The sequence below is a fragment of the Mustelus asterias genome, chromosome 15 (assembly GCF_964213995.1).
Source record: "Mustelus asterias chromosome 15, sMusAst1.hap1.1, whole genome shotgun sequence".
In the NCBI taxonomy this organism is placed as follows: Eukaryota; Metazoa; Chordata; class Chondrichthyes; order Carcharhiniformes; family Triakidae; genus Mustelus; species Mustelus asterias.
In genome coordinates, this window is record NC_135815.1 from 62,145,085 (window position 1) to 62,162,391 (window position 17,307).

Sequence of the window (17,307 nt, forward strand, 5' to 3'; positions counted from 1 at the left end):
GTGGGGAGGGGCTGATTACAGCGTGTGGGGGAGGGGCTGATTACAGCGTGTGGGGAGGGGCTGATTACAGCGTGTGGGGGAGGGGCTGATTACAGTGTGTGGGGGAGTGGCTGATTACAGTGTGTGGAGGGGCTGATTACAGTGTGTGGGGAGGGGCTGATTACAGTGTGTGGGGAGGGGCTGATTACAGTGTGTGGGGGAGGGGCTGATTACAGTGTGTGGGGAGGGGCTGATTACAGTGTATGGGGGAGGGGCTGATTACAGTGTGTGGGGGAGTGGCTGATTACAGTGTGTGGGGGAGGGGCTGATTACAGTGTGTGGGGGAGTGGCTGATTACAGTGTGTGGGGGAGGGGCTGATTACAGTGTGTGGGGGAGGGGCTGATTACAGTGTGTGGGGGAGAGGCTGATTGCAGTGTGTGGGGGAGGGGCTGATTACAGTGTGTGGGGAGTGGCTGATTACGGTGTGTGGGGTGTGGCTGATTACAGTGTGTGGGGGAGTGGCTGATTACAGTGTGTGGGGAGTGGCTGATTACAGTGTGTGGGGGGTGGCTGATTACAGTGTGTGGGGGAGGGGCTGATTACAGTGTGTGGGGGAGTGGCTGATTACAGTGTGTGGGGGGTGGCTGATTACAGTGTGTGGGGAGTGGCTGATTACAGTGTGTGGGGGAGTGGCTGATTACAGTGTGTGGGGGAGGGGCTGATTACAGTGTGTGGGGATGGGCTGATTACAGTGTGTGGGGGAGGGGCTGATTACAGTGTGTGGAGGGGCTGATTACAGTGTGTGGGGGAGTGGCTGATTACAGTGTGTGGGGAGTGGCTGATTACAGTGTGTGGGGGAGGGGCTGATTACAGTGTGTGGTGGGGCTGATTACAGTGTGTGGGGGAGTGGCTGATTCGTGCTGGGATATGGCAGGAGAGCTGGGCTCCATTGGGTCTTTTATCAGAGGAGGATATGGAGAGTTTGGATGAAGCCTCCCTGGCTATACAAAATACGAAGGCTTTTACAAAGTACTGTGAAAACACCAATTTTCATATTTATATGATATTATTATTTTGAACCTTAAACAGGAACTTTACTAATCTCATAATGTATGTTACTATAGCTGCTTTATCAGATCAGGTTAATGTTAAAAGTGATAACATTGAAAAATGTTTGGGAAGCACTGACTTGGGCACTTGAAGGCACAGCCATTGATCACAAAACAGTTAGAATGGGGGAGGCTCAAAAGACCAGAATTAAAGGAGCTTATCTTATGTGATTATGGGGCTGGAGAAGATGCAGAACATAAGAGATAGGAGCAGATCATACAGCTCCTTGAGCCTGCTTCATCATTCAATATGATCATGGCTGATCGAACTCCACTTTCCCAGCTGCTCCCCTTATCCCTTGATTCCCTGAGATGCCAGAAATCTGTCTTTATCTGCCTTAAACGTTTCCAATGATGGAATGTCCGCAATCCTCGAGCTGAAAACTCCAAAAAATCACATCCCCTTGAGTGAAGAAAATTTTTCTCACCTCAGTCCTAAATGATTGGCCCCTTATCCTTTGTCCATGTGTCGAAGATTCTTGAACCAGGGGAAACAATGTCTCAGTGTGTACCCCAACAAGTCCCTTCGGAAAGGTGTACATTTCAAAGAGATCACCTATTATTTTTTTAAACTCCAGAGGATATAGGCCCAATTTACTCAGCTTTTCATTCGTCAATGACTCTCTCATCCCACAAACTAAACTAATGAGCCTTCCCTTCACTGACTCCAGTGCAAGTATATCCTTCATTAAATATGGAAACCAAAGCTGCACAAAGTACCAAAGCCTTTTACAATTTTAGCAAAGTCTCATTATTACAACATAGAACATAGAACAGTACAGCACAGAACAGGCCCTTCAGCCCACGATGTTGTGCCGAGCTTTGTCTGAAACCCAGATCCAGCTATTTCCTCCCTATCATCCCTAAGTACTCCATGTGCCTATCCAATAGCTTCTTAAATGTTCCTAAAGTTTCTGACTCCACTATCCCTGCAGGCAGTCCATTCCACACCCCAACCACTCTCTGTGTAAAGAACCTACCTCGGACATCTTTCCTATATCTCCCACCATGAACCCTATAGTTATGCCCCCTAGTTACCGCTCCATTCACCCGAGGAAATAGTCTTTGAACGTTCACTCTATCTATCCCCCTCATCATCTTATAAACCTCTATCAAGTCTCCTCTCAACCTCCTCCGCTCCAAAGAGAAAAGCCCAAGTTCCCTCAACCTTTCCTCATAAGACCTACCCTCCAAACCAGGCAGCATCCTGGTAAATCTCCTTTGCACTCTTTCCAGTGTCTCCACATCCTTCTTGTAGTGAGGTGACCAGAACTGCACACAATATTCCAAATGTGGTCTCACCAAGGTCCTGTACAGTTGCAGCATAACCCCACGGCTCTTAAACTCAAACCCCCTGTTAATGAACGCCAACACACTATAGGCCTTCTTCACGGCTCTATCCACTTGAGTGGCAACCTTCAGAGATCTATGGATATGAACCCCAAGATCTCTCTGTTCCTCCACATTCTTCAGAACCCTACCTTTGACCCTGTAATCCACATTTAAATTTGTCCTACCAAAATGAATCACCTCGCATTTGTCAGGGTTAAACTCCATTTGCCATTTTTCAGCCCAGCTCTGCATCCTATCTATATCTCTTTGCAGCCTATAACAGTCCTCCACCTCATCCACTACTCCACCAATCTTGGTGTCATCAGCAAATTTACTGATCCACCCTTCAGCCCCCTCCTCCAAGTCATTTATAAAAATGACAAATAGCAGAGGACCAAGCACTGATCCCTGTGGCACTCCGCTGGTAACCGGTTTCCAGTCCGAAAATTTTCCATCCACCACCACCCTCTGTCTTCTGTTAGATAGCCAGTTACCTATCCAATCGGCCAAACTTCCCTCTATCCCACACATCCTTACTTTCTTCATAAGCCGACCGTGGGGGACTTTATCAAACACCTTACTAAAATCCATGTATATGACATCAACTGCACTACCTTCATCTACACACTTAGTTACCGCCTCAAAAAATTCTATCAAATTTGTGAGGCAAGACTTGCCCTTCACAAATCCGTGCTGACTATCCCGGATTAAGCTGCATCTTTCTAAATGGTCGTAAATCCTATCCCTAAGGACCTTTTCCATCAACTTACCGACCACTGAAGTAAGACTAACCGGCCTATAATTACCAGGGTCATTTCTATTCCCTTTCTTAAACAGAGGAACCACATTCGCCACTCTCCAGTCCTCTGGCACCACCCCCGTGGACAGTGAGGACGCAAAGATCAATGCCAAAGGCTCTGCTATCTCATCCCTCGCCTCCCAAAGAATCCTAGGATATATTTCATCAGGCCCAGGGGACTTATCAACTTTCAGTTTATTCAAAACTGCCAGTACATCCTCCCTCCGAACATCTATTTCCTCCAGCCTATTAGCCTGTAACACCTTCTCTTCCTCAAAAACATGGCCCCTCTTTTTGGTGAACACTGAAGAAAAGTATTCATTCATCACCTCGCCTATCTCTACTGACTCCATACACAAGTTCCCACTTCTGTCCTTGACCGGCCCTAACCTCACCCTGGTCATTCTTTTATTCCTCACATAAGAGTAAAAAGCCTTGGGGTTTTCCTTGATCCGACCCGCCAAGGACTTCTCATGTCCCCTCCTAGCTCTCCTAAGCCCCTTTTTCAGCTTCAGGATTATTATCCAATCCTCTTGTAGTAAAACCCAACATTACAATTTGGCTTCTTAATTGCTTATTAACTTTGTGTTACTTGTACAAGTACACTCAAATCACTCTGAATATCAACATTGACCAGTTTAATTTTACATAAATATTCTACTTTTCTGACCTTACTACCAATGGACTGGAAAATCCTTCCCTTAGATTGGTCCTGAATTTTGCTACGTTGGGCTGATTCAGGCGCTCTTAAAAATGGTGAGTGGGAACTGTTACGAAGGGGAGGTTGATCTCCTCTCTGAGAACTAACACTCAGCTACTCAAACAGAAGTACCTCCCTTCATAATCTGTTAAAGTGTATGTGAGAAAGGGGATTACCTGCACTTCAACAGCTTTTAGTGGTCAAATCAAAGTAACTACCTGAGACTCTCTCTGTAAAATCAACAAGTAACATTTTATTTATCAACTAACAGTAAACAAGTTAACTAAACTATTAACAAACTGAATAAAATGCTATTCTAATGGAACGTTGTTTAGATGATTACAATTATTAACAAAAAAATAGAATTATTAACAAAAAAAAATAGAATTTTTAGTCACACTCAAAATGCCATCAGATTTGTCGACTTCCGGAATGTTCATAGAAATCATAGAAACCCTACAGTGCAGAAAGAGGCCATTGGGCCCATCGAGTCTGCACCGACCACAATCCCACCTAGGCCCTACCCCCATATTCCTCCATATTTACCTGCTAATCCCTCTAACCGACACATCTCAGGACACTAAGGGGCAATTTTAGCATGGTCAATCGACCTAACCCGCACATCTTTGGACTGTGGGAGGAAACCGGAGCACCCGGAGGAAACCCACGCAGACACGAGGAGAATGTGCAAACTCCACACAAACAGTGACCCGAGCCGGGAATTGAACTCAGGTCCCTGGAGCTGTGAAGCAGCAGTGCTAACCACTGTGCTACCGTGCCGCCGTTCGTCGTTCTTTGCTGATTTCTTCTGCTTTCGCTATCTTCTTTTGGCACCTTTACGATTGAGATGAGGCTTTCTTTTAAGATATCAAATGTGGCTTTTACACTGGCAGAGAACTGTGACTGTCTGTGTGTGTTTCTCTCTCTAGCTGTGATCTGTGCTGTTACTCAGAAGGTGGTTTTCTGGCAGTTTGGAGCTGGGAGCTGTAGCCTTTATAACCCTGATGAGATACCAAAACCCCCACAATAGGATTAGTTTACAGGTTATCAAAATACCAAACCCAAATCTGATATGCCACCACTGCTCAAATGCCCATTTCAAACTGATTGGTTAAACTTCAAAAACATGTTCTGATTCAAATGCCTAAAGCCTGTTACCAAAGCAACCCTGTTGTTTTTGCCTCTGATGCATTGTTTCAGTCTGTACTGAATGCACCTGCAGCTCTTCAGTACAGAAAAAACAAAACCACCGTTGAAACAAATTTTACAACTCTTAGCATTTTTACAATTTTTAATAATTTTACAAACACTGACTTCACAACAGACCTGATATTGGGATTCCCACTCCTATTCACCTTTCCTGAAACTATTAATGGTGTGGGGTAAGGGTGTGAGTAGCCAGCTCCACATGCAATACTCCTGCCTTGCTGGCTCCATTGTTGGGGTGGGCATTTCAAACCTCCTCCCCCATAATTATTTTGAAATCTGGCCCCTTGCATAAGTATACATAGTTTACGGTACATCAGAGGAGTTGTGAACCAAGTCTCCAGTAACAAATGCAAAACAAACCTGTTTTTTCTGTTTTAATAGTTAGATGCTGTAATATGTTAGATGTCCTTTAGCTGCTGTGATTGACTATGGGACTCTGTCCTGCAAAGCTAAGTTGACAGATATATTGCGCCACAACCCTCACCCCCTCCCCTCCCTCCCAGAACAAGGATAGAGTCCCCCTTATTCTCACATTTCATCCCATCAACCTCCACATGCAAAGCATAATCCGCTGCCATTTTCACCAACTCCAGTGTGATGCCACCACCAAACACATCTTCCCTTCACTCCCTCTGTCAGCATTCCGCAGAGACTGTTCCCTCAGGGATAACCTAGTCCATTCCTCCACGATACCCAACACCTCTCCCATCACTCATGACACCTTCCCATGCAATCGCAGAAGGTGTAACACCTGCCCCTTTACCTCTTCATGCTGACCATCCAAGGTCCTAAATACTCATTCCAGGTTAAGCAGCGTTTCACTTGCTCCTCTTTCAATTTGGGGTATTGCATTCGCTGCTTCCAATGCGGTCCCCTCTATATCGGAGAGACCAAACGTAGACTGGGTGATCGCTTTGCTGAGCACCTTCGATCTGTGCGCAAACAGGACCCTGACCTTCCGGTTGCTTGCCATTTTAACACACGATCCTGCTCCCATGCCCACATGTCTGTCCTTGGCTTGCTGCAATGTTCCAGTGAAGCTCAACGCAAACTGGAGGAACAGCATCTCATCTTCCAACTAGGCACATTACAACCTTCCGGTCTCAACATCGAATTCAACAACTTCAGATGATTAGCTCTACCCCACCTCCACCCCTTCATTTTCATTTTATTTAATTTTTAACTGTTCTCTACCTTTTACTTCTTTATTGTCTTTCTTTATTTTCCTTCCCCTCCACTCTTTCCCCTTATTCTATCCCCCTTTCCTTACCTTTTCTCCCCCTTTGTTTCCCCTTCCCCTTCCTCCTTTTTGTCAATTTTACCTCTCTCCCACCCATCTCCTCTTTTCCCCACCCCCCAGATCTTCATCTGTCGCAGTTTACCCTCTGATTTCAGTTTCTCTGCCATTTGGCCATTCACACCTTCTATTCTCTCTATGGACTGCCATTAGCAGCCTTTCCCCTTGTTTTTGTGGCTATAACTAATCTTTCATTCCCTCACCCTACAGTATAAATATCTCCCATTTTCTATGCCTTTTAGCTTTGACAAAGGGTCATCTGGACTCGAAACATTACAGTGGCACAGTGGTTAGCACTGCTGCCTCTCAGTGCCAGGGACCCGGGTTTGATTCCCAGCTTGGGTCACTATCTGTGTGGAGTTTGCACATTCTCCTAGTGTCTGCATGGGTTTTCTCCGGGTGCTCCAGTTTCCTCCCACAGTCCAAAGATGTGTGGGTTAGGTTGATTGGCCATGCTAAATTACTCCTTAGTGTGAGGAGGACTAGCAGGGTAAATACGTGTGGCTAGGGGGATGGATGGGTTGTGGTCAGTGCGGACCCAATGGGCCAAGTGGCCTCCTTCTGGACTGTGGGGATTCTATGAAACGTCAACTCTCCTCTCCTTACAGATGCTGCCAGACCTGCTGAGATTTTCCAGCATTTTCTCTTTTAGTTGATAGATATATTGACCATCAGTGTGTAAATGTTCAGGTGCATTTGGGTCCTTTCCCCTTAGTGATGCCACTGTGTATTCAAAACTGAAGAAAACAGTATTTAAGAATTCTAGTGTCATGATTTGAAGTGGATTAAATGTCCACATTGCTTTAAATTAGAAATAAATCTAGTCTGTAGTTTCAGCCAATTACTCCTTGACTTGGGGGCGGCAAGGTGGCACAGTGGTTAGCACTGTTGCCTCATGGTGCCAGGGACCTGGGTTCGATCCCTGGCTTGGGTCACTGTCTATGTGGAGTTTGCATGTTATCCCTGTGCCTGTGTGGGTTTCCTCCAGGTGCCCTGGTTTCCTCCCACAGTCCAAAGATGTGCGGGCGAGGTGGATTGGCCATGCTAAATTGTCCCTTAGTATCAGGGGAACTAGCTAAGGTGGATGGGGTTGTGAGGGTGGGGCCTGGATGGGATTGTGGTAGATGCGATGGGCTGAATGGCCTCCTTCTGCACTGTAGGATTCTATGATTGATTTGATAGACAGGCTATCTGGCATAATTTAGAAAAAACATAGCCATATGTTATTTCAGTTTCAATAGGTTCATTATCTGGTGCTGTAATGGTTTATTTTGACAGTTGACCACATTATCAATGCTTGGCTGAGTTTCAAATTGCCTAAACTACTTATTTCAATGGAGAATTGTGTAGACAGTTTCATCTTTTAAAGAGGTTATTAAAGGATTATCTATCTTTGATGTGGTGACTGAATAAATATTTGTTTATTCTTCATAGAATGCCTACAGTGCAGAAGAGGGTCATTCGGCCTATCGAGCTTGCACCGACCACAATCCCATCCAGGCCCTGTCCCCATAACGCCACATATTTACCCTGCTAATTCCCTTGACACTAAGGGGCAATTTAACATGGCCAGTCAACCTAATCCACATATTTTTGGATTGTGGGAGGAAACCAGAGCATTTGGAGTAAACCCACGCTGACACGAGGAGAACATGCAAACTCCACACAGACAGTGACCCAAATCCAGAATTGAACCTGGGTCCCTGGTGCTGTGAGACAGCAATGCTAACCACTGTGCTGGTCAAAAGACTAGGAGACTTGTGGGGAGAGCATGGAGGGCATGACGGTGAAGGCTTGACATTCACTATTACAATTGGGCCAATGTCCCAGTAAACAGAAGTGGGCCTTCCAGCTTATCAATCGTGGCATCTGCCTGCCTACATTGCCGCATTACCTCGTGAGGCAGTGGGCCCGACTCCATCCTTCCTCCCCAGAAAGAAAGTACGGTGGGAAAGCCTTTATAAAGGAGGCAGATCTGCTGAATTGGGAAGTTTCCCAACTTGACCTTCCTGTCACCTTAATGAAAATCTGGCCTGTTGGTCTTGGCCTTTTCAGTTGAATCATTGAAATGGATTGTAAATAGCTGTGACCCAAGCACTGATCCTGTGACACTCCACTCGTCACATCTTGCCAACTTGAAAATGCATCTTTTAGTCTTGCTCTCTGCTTCCTGTCTGTTGACAGATTCTCTATCCATCTTAATCTCACCCCAATTTCATGAGCGCTTATCTCATGTATTAATCTTCTGTGTGGCATCTTATCAAAAGCCTTTTGAAGTAAGACCCTGGAGAGCTATTAAACAATGGATGAAAATTTTAAAACAAAGGGGGCAATTCTCCCCGCAACGCAACGGACTGGGAGACATAAGTGGAGGCTGTTTAGCGGGCTCCCTGCTGGGCGCCAAGGCCTCTGCAAATCTCTGGCTGCCAGATTTCCAGCACCAGCAGCTCACATGGAGCTGATTAAAATATTTATTGGCAGCATCCCCCCCCCCCCCCCCCACCCCCCCGCCCCCCGAGCTGGCGGCCTGACCCCACTGGAGTGAAGGGGGGCCATGGAGGCCCCCCAGGAGGTCAGGGTTAAGAGGGGGTGCCAGCTTGGCAGTGCCAGCCTGGCTCCCTGATCGAGACGGGTCGGGGGGTTGGGGCTGTCCCAGAGATGTCTGGGAGGCCAGTGATTGGGGAGTGGGGGATCGGAGGGGCAGCAATGGAGGGTTTGCTGTGCTGGCCAGCGATCGAACTGGCCAGCGATCGGGAGGCCAGCAGTGCAGGCCTACTGCACATGCGCCGATCTCTGCGCTGACAGATCGACGCATGCACAGCGACCCCTCCAGCGGGAATAGGCCCCGCTCTGGACTTTCATCGTGACTCATGCTGAGATGCTCTGTGATACACACGGTGTGGGAGATTCATTTTGAAAATGAGGTTTAAAAAAACCAGTGGGATTTACTCCAGGTTTTACGTGAATTCGGCACTTCGAATTTTTTTGGGAGAATTCCGGCCAAGATATTGTTTAGGCTACCAATGTAGAACATAGAACATAACAGCGCAGTACAGGCCCTTCGGCCCTCAATGTTGTGCCGACCTGTGAAACCAATCTAAAGCCCATCTAACCTACACTATTCCAATATCATCCATATGTTTATCCAATGACCATTTAAATGCCCTTAATGTTGACAAGTCCACCACTGCTGCAGGCAGGGCATTCCACGCCCTTACTACTCTCTGAGTAAAGAACCTACCTCTGACATCTGTCCTATATCTATCACCCCTCAATTTAAAGCTATGTCCCCTCGTGCTAGCCATCACCAACTGAGGAAAAATGCTCTCACTGTCCACCCTATCTAATCCTCTGATCATCTTGTATGCCTCTATTAAGTCACCTCTTAACCTTCTTCTCTCTAACGAAAACAGCCTCAAGTCACTCAGCCTTTCCTCATAAGATCTTCCCACCATACCAGGCAACATCCTGGTAAATCTCCTCCGCACCCTTTCCAATGCTTCCACATCCTTCCTAAATGCGGCGACCAGAACTGTACGCAATACTCTAAGTGCGGCCGCACCAGAGTTTTGTACAGCTGCAACATGACATCATGGCTCCGAAACTCAGTCCCTCTACCAATAAAAGCTAACACACTGTACGCCTTCTTAACAACCCCCTATCAACCTGGGTGCCAACTTTCAGTCATCTATGCACATGGACACCGAGATCTCTCTGCTCATCCACACTACCAAGTATCTTACCATTAGCCCAGTACTCTGTATTCTTGTTACTCCTTCCAAAGTGAATCACCTCACACTTTTCCACATTAAACTTCATTTGCCATCTCTCAGCCCAACATTGCAGCTTATCTATGTCCCTCTGTAACCTGCAACATCCTTCCGCACTGTCCACAACTCCACCGACTTGAGTGTCATCTGCAAATTTACTAACCCATCCTTCTACGCCCTCATCCAGGTCATTTATAAAAATGACAAACAGCAGTGGCCCCAAAACAGATCCTTGCGGTACACCACTTGTAACTGAACTCCAGGATGAACATTTCCCATCAACCACCACCTTCTGTCTTACAGCTAGCCAATTTCTGATCCAAACCGCAAAATCACCCTCAATCCCATGCCTCCGTATTTTCTGTAGGCTACTGATGCAGGTTAGTGATAACCCTTGATAACACAATCGAGACAATCTGAACAACTGATTCAAAAACGTTCTCAATCCAATGCTCTACATTGACATTAGTAAGCTTGTATACACAGCATTTTTTGTTCATACGACAGAGAAAGATGTTATTTGGCCCATTGTGTCTGTGCCACTCCATAGTATTCTTACAAATTTCTCTTTTTCAAGTATATATCCAATTCTTTTGTGAAAGTTACTATTGCATCTGCTTCCTGCACCCTATCAGAAAATGAATTTCACATCATAATTTGCTGCATTAGTAACAGACTTCCTGTTTTTTCCAAATTATCTTATGTCTGTATCTGCAAATGACATCTGTTTCACTCCATTTATTCAATCTCCTTCGTTAACAAAACTGTGCTCTGTCATTCTTTCTGACAGATCTCCTCTGTGCCCTCTGCAAGGTGGAGTATGAGGCCCAAAATCTGACACAATACTCTTTCTGATGCCCAGCCACCAGTTTAGGAAAAGTTATAAAAGTACTATAACTTGCTTAATTTTGCATTGCGTTCTTCAATTTATTAAGACCAGGATCCTCTATGTTTTTTTAACTGCCCAACCAACTTGTTCTAACACCTTCAAAAATTTATGTATGTGATTCCCATAGCCTCTCTTTTTCCACATTGCCTTTAAAATTTTACCATTAATTTATACAGTCTTTATTCCTTGCAAATTGCATCACTTCACATTTCTCTGGGTTAAATTTCTCTGCCACATGTTTGCCAATTTCACCAACCGATGCTGCTTTCCTGCATACTGAACACTAAATTTCCAGGCTTTGTACTATCTGCTAATTATGAAACTCTACCCTTTACACCCAAGTGCAGGGTCATTGATAGAATTTTTTTTGTAAAATTCTGCCCTTAGTTTTTCTAAGTGTCGAACGAGCTAGAAATCAGAAGAGTTACAGAGTCGTTATTTAGTTTGAAAATGAAATCCTATGGCACTTAGTGCAAAAAAAGTGCCATGATGGGATTCCCGCCGGTAAGGAGGTAGGTAGGGCTGGACTTTCAGCTCGCCAGGGAAGGCAGCCGCTGAACTCTAGGGGCACCATTGCGCAGGTGCCCCCATCTCCCAGTACTGTGAGATCTCCTGCCGCCTCCCCGCCCCATGGACATCGCCGACATTCCACCCCCCCCTCCCTCCCCATGGATGTCGCCCACTCCCCTCCCATTTCTGCAGAGTTCCCTCCCTTCCCAGTTGCCCTTGGCAAAGAAGTATTAATCCAGAAACGCAGGGTAATGCTCTGGGGACACTGTTTCAAATCCCACCATGGTCAATGTTGAAATTTGGACCCCATTACAGGAATTTGGAGACCCCATTATGGAGAACAACTTCTTGTGAAGATTGTTACAATGTACTAAGTTAGTATCTCCGCCATGCTCTTTGCCTCTGCAGGATTTTGTTTTATGTCCCTTATCGGTATCACTCTTTCAATGTCCTTTTGCTCTCAATATTCATAAAATATTTTGTGTTCCCTTTTATTTTATCTGTTAGTCTGTTCTCATATATGTGATCGTTGTATTAATGATAAGCCCCCTTATTCTGCTTAACCCCGCTGTCTTTGGTTAACCAGGAAGCTTCAGTCTTGGATGGCTTTCCTCACCCCTTTTTAATACTTTATTCGAACCATCACCTCTTGGAAGGGCTCTATTTGGTAATTTATTGTCTCATCTGTCAGTTTTTCCAGTTGAGTGTTTGATTGTTGATTGTTCCTTGTCCTTTTCAATAACAGCACTGAACTTAATATTCTGGTTACTGTTTCCCAAATGCTCTCCCACTGAATCGTGCTCCATTAGCCCTATTTCATTTTCCAGAACTAGATCCACCCCGCTGTTTCCATCCTCGCTGAGCTGGGAATGCACTGATCACAAAAGTTCAGTTGCAAACATTTGAAGAATCCTCCTCCACCGACCCCACCATTTCCTTTCCTTTTATAGTCTTTACTTTCCCCAGTCTATATGAGGGGAACTGAAGTCTTCTCTCGCTACTTCACTATTTTTTGATCTTTTTGAAATTTGCTTACAAATTTGTGCCTCTGTCTCCTTCCTGTTTTTCAGTGGTCTGCAAAAACAAGAAGGCAGATTACTACCTGAGTGGCTGTAAATTGGGAGAGGGGAGTGTGCAGCGGGACCTGGGTGTCCTTGTGCACCAGTTGCTGAAAATAAGCATGCAGGTGTAGTGGGTGGTAAAGAAAGCAAATGGTATGTTGGCCTTCATTGCGAGAAGTTTTGAGTACAGGAACAGGGATGTGTTGTTGCAGCTATACAGGGCCTTGGTGAGGCCACACCTAGAGTATTGTGTGTAGTTTTGGTCTCCTTTTCTGAGGAAGGGTGTTCTTGCTCTCGAGGGAGTGCAGCGAAGGTTTACCAGGCTGATTCCAGGGATGACGGGATTGTTGTATGAGGAGAGATTGACTAGGTTAGGATTGTTTTCGCTGGAGTTCAGAGGAATGAGGGGGGATCTCATAGAGGCTTATAAAATTCTAACAGGACTAGACAGGGTAGATGCAGGGAGGATATTCCCGATGGTGGGGGAGTCCAGAACCGGGGGTCACAGTCTAAGGATTCAGTGTAGACCATTTTGGATGAAGGTGAGGAGACATTTCTTCACCCAAAGAGTGGTGAGCCTGTGGAATTCATTACCACAGGAAGTAGTTGATGCCAAAACATTGAATGTATTCAAGAGGCGGCTGGATATAGCACTTGGGGTGAATGGGACCAAAGGTTATGGGGAGAAAGCAGGATTAGGCTATTGAATTGGATGATCAGCCATGATCGTAATGAATGATGGAACAGGCTCGAAGAGCCAAATGGCCTCCTCCTGCTCCTATCTTCTATGTTTCTATGTTAAGTCTGGGTTAAGTTCTCATTCCTGAACTTGTTTGAGCTGGGTTTCCATTATTGCCACATATATCAGCATCCTATCTGCAATCTACCAACCTTATTGTTCATGTTGCGTGCTTTAACTGACATGCACTTCAAGCCTGCAGTATTCTGCTTGACATTGCTCCCCTGTCTGATCCCTTCTATTTCTGCATAACTGTTTATTCTGGTGCTGTTTGTCTCTTACAACCCTTGATGTTTCTTTCTTCTCTCTGATGCTTCATCCCGGTTCCCCTCCTGTACAAAATTAGTTTAAAATGCTTAAAGTGTTGATTGAGGAATACGTATTGCGCAGGACACCGGGAAAACTCTCCTGCTCTTAATGCAATGGAATCTATCATGGCCATCCTGAGAAAGCTGACAGGGTCTTGGTTTAATTTCTGATCTGAAATATGGCACCTCAGGTAGTGTGGCACTCCGTCAGTGCTGCATACAAGAGCCATACTAAATGTGCTCAAGTCCAGAGGTAGGAGTTAAACTCATGATTTCCTAAATAAGAGGCGAGAGTGCTACGATTGAGTGGAGGCTGACAGTTACGCGAAATGTATTTGTGTGTGCATCATGGATGTACATTTATTTGACATTATATAATGTACATTTTTCTAAGTATGATTATACTGCATTTTAAATGTTTGCATAGTATGTATGCATAATTGTATAGGAATGAAAATGTAAGGATTGATTGACATTTTTCAGACACTTGATTTTGCTGAGGGAGCAGTATGGAAGTCAAGTCATTGTCAACCTGCTAAGAATTAAGGGTGGAGAGGAAGTCCTCAGCAGAGCTTTTAAGGTATGTTTGTTATCACTGGAGAATTGTCTGGAATATTTTCTCTGTCTAATTGTAATTGCTCTATGAGCTGGTCACTAACTTGGGGAAAACTCAATGAACTGACAGAACTCATTGTTTGGATCGATTCCCTCACTTCACTAAAAGTTGTGCATTGACTCTGGTTTCTCAGCCGAACGTTCACTTGCCTGTCGCTGCGTCTCCAGCAGGTTTCTTGCAGCCGTTCCCAGGAGCCTGTTATCAGCGTGGGGCTTAGAGTGGGCCTAGTCTCCAGAGGTCCTCCCACTGTCAGGGACCCTTGCTGTCACATCCTCCATCAGCTGCTGTGACGTGTCAGTGATGGGTTCCCTCGATTGTGAAGCTCGAGGTTAATAACAAACACATTCCCACCGAGGTGACAGTCCCTGTGCTGTGGAGTGTGTGGGGATATGGTGTGACGTGCATCCTCTGAGAGGTCCAGGCCATCATGGTGCCATTTAACCTTGCAGAGCATAGCAGGCTGTTGACCGTTTTACTGCACTGAACCCAGTTTCACTTGTGGATCCCATGGCTGCTAACCTCTCCTGCGACCTCTGTCCAGACTGCCTTGGTCAGGCAGTCCTCCTGCTGCCATCACTACGAAACAGGAATCTCCCTCCTCCCTGCCTCCCATTCATGCATGACCTTGAGGAGAACCTGTAGGGAGACATTGCTAAATGGTTGGGCCACTCATTCTCTGCGCCGAAATGTTAGTCAAAAACAGCAGGTGGCTGCAGTAGCAGTTGTGGCTTTCTGGGGGGATGGGCAGTGTCAGATCAGCAGTTTGCAGCAGCAGATGAATTCTCCAAAAATCCACTCACACAACCAGATTGATGCAGCAGGATTGCAGGGAATGGATGTCTACCTGGGTCCCTGTTAAATATGGCGCCTGGATCTCCAGCCCTCTGAAGTATCAGCAGGGTATTTGACCTCCTGCCTGCCCCCGCCACATATTCAATTGGCTGGCTGCCATGTGACTGCAAGCGGCCAGCTGTCCATCTCTGAGTGGAAGTCTCACGCACTTCCCGTCCTACCATCGGGACGCTGACACAACTGCAAGATTCTGCCCAGTCTTCACAATTAATTGAATGGCAGTGAGTTTAACAGTATTGGTACAAGGGTGAATAAGCTTTATGCTAAGAACAGTTGTAGAAAAATGAATCTGAATGTGTGAAGTATTTGTAACAATATAGATGAACTAATTGCATAGATAGAGATAAATGGGTTTAATATAAATGTCATTATAGAGACATGGTTGCAGGTGACCGAGGTTAGAAAGTAAATATTCCAGGGTACTTAACCTTTCAAAGACAGGAAGCATGGGAAAGGAATAAGAATAGTTGGTGATAAGAATGACATAAGGACAGTGGTAAAAATGATCTTGGTTCAGAAGATCAGCATGTGAAGTCTGTATGGGTGGAGATTAGGAATAACAATGGTCAGAAACTGCTGGTGGACCAGTTTATTGGCTCCCTAAAATGTACTGTTGGACAGAGCATTAAGCAAACAATAAGTTTTTAGCTTGTAACAAAACCAATATAATCATTGTGGAGGACTTTAATCTTCATACAGATGAAACAAATTGAATTGGCAAAGGCAATCTAGAAGCTGAGTTTGTAGAATGCTTTTATAACAGCTTCATGGAAGCTGTATGTTGAAGAACTAATCAGGGACAAAATTATTTTGGATCCAGTGTTGCACAATGAGGCAGGGTTAATTAATAACCTCAGCAATAACAATTTACATTTATATAACACCTTTAATGTAACAAAACATCTCAAGGTGCTCCCCAAAAGCAGTATAAAGTGAAAGGCAGCTGAAGACATGGTCAGCTTTGGTGGAATAATTAAAATTGAGGATGCTCATGTTGGAGGTGGTGGAAACAACAAGGGATAATCCATTCTAATGCTGATGGTGGCGAGGTGCAAGGTGAGCGCAAGGGGAACCTTATTGTTGTTCTGGCAGGGTGGGAAAGATTGAGTGAAGAAGTGTGGAAGTGGGTTGGACTTAGTTGAGAGCTCTGTCATGTAAGTTATAGGGGAATCCATGGTTGAGGGAAAGGGAGCCAACACTGCTGCACCATTCTTCTGGGATCCTCCAATTCTGGATGTCAAAGAAAAGCACAGCACAACATCCCATGGAGAATCAAGTCAGAGTAGAGAGTCAGGGAAAGACAGGACACTCTCTCCCTTCAACGACATGAGCTGTCATTTTCTCCTGGTAAGTTGAAACCTTTGTGGATGAGTTGATGTGTGAGTGGACGAGTGGCTAGGTGGATAGTCAGGTCAGGGTTGAGTCAGGAGGTCAGATCGAGGGGTAGTCGGATGATTGGGAGTGGGGGATGGTAGTTAGGTGGTCCGGGGTGGGTGATTGCAGGTGTCAGTTATGAAGTCACCCAGGTGTTCCAGGTTTCAATCAAACATTTCCCAGGTCTCTACCTGAGTTAGCAACTCAGATCTCACCCAAGTCTCCAATTCTAACTCCGAGTTGGAGATATTTGCGAAGGGTCCCGGGGAAGAGGAATTTTAAACTTCATAGGCAATTCCCATTAGATCTGCACTTGAGGACATCTGCAGAGTTCTAATGAACACCTTCAGTCATAGGTTCAGTCCCTGAGACCAGAAAATTTTGGGCATTGTTTTCCTCCATTCTGTACAGAATCTTCTGTCATGTACAATTTATCTATCCTCCAATTCTGGATGTCAAAGAAAAGCACAGCACAACATCCCATGGAGAATCAAGTCAGAGTAGAGAGTCAGGGAAAGACAGGACACTCTCTCCCTTCAACGACATGAGCTGTCATTTTCTCCTGGTAAGTTGAAACCTTTGTGGATGAGTTGATGTGTGAGTGGACGAGTGGCTAGGTGGATAGTCAGGTCAGGGTTGAGTCAGGAGGTCAGATCGAGGGGTAGTCGGATGATTGGGAGTGGGGGATGGTAGTTAGGTGGTCCGGGGTGGGTGATTGCAGGTGTCAGTTATGAAGTCACCCAGGTGTTCCAGGTTTCAATC

General features: G+C 45.5%; 1 protein-coding gene across 1 annotated transcript in view; it reads left to right on the plus strand.

Moving 5' to 3' along the window:
- The window catches only part of LOC144504829 (synaptojanin-2-like), a 249,212-nt gene that overhangs the window by 109,128 nt on the left and 122,777 nt on the right, over nucleotides 1–17,307 (plus strand). The window contains exon 7 of the mRNA XM_078230581.1: nucleotides 14,187–14,283. Within this exon, the coding sequence (XP_078086707.1) occupies nucleotides 14,187–14,283 (97 nt within the window). The remainder of the gene's footprint in view (nucleotides 1–14,186; nucleotides 14,284–17,307) is intronic.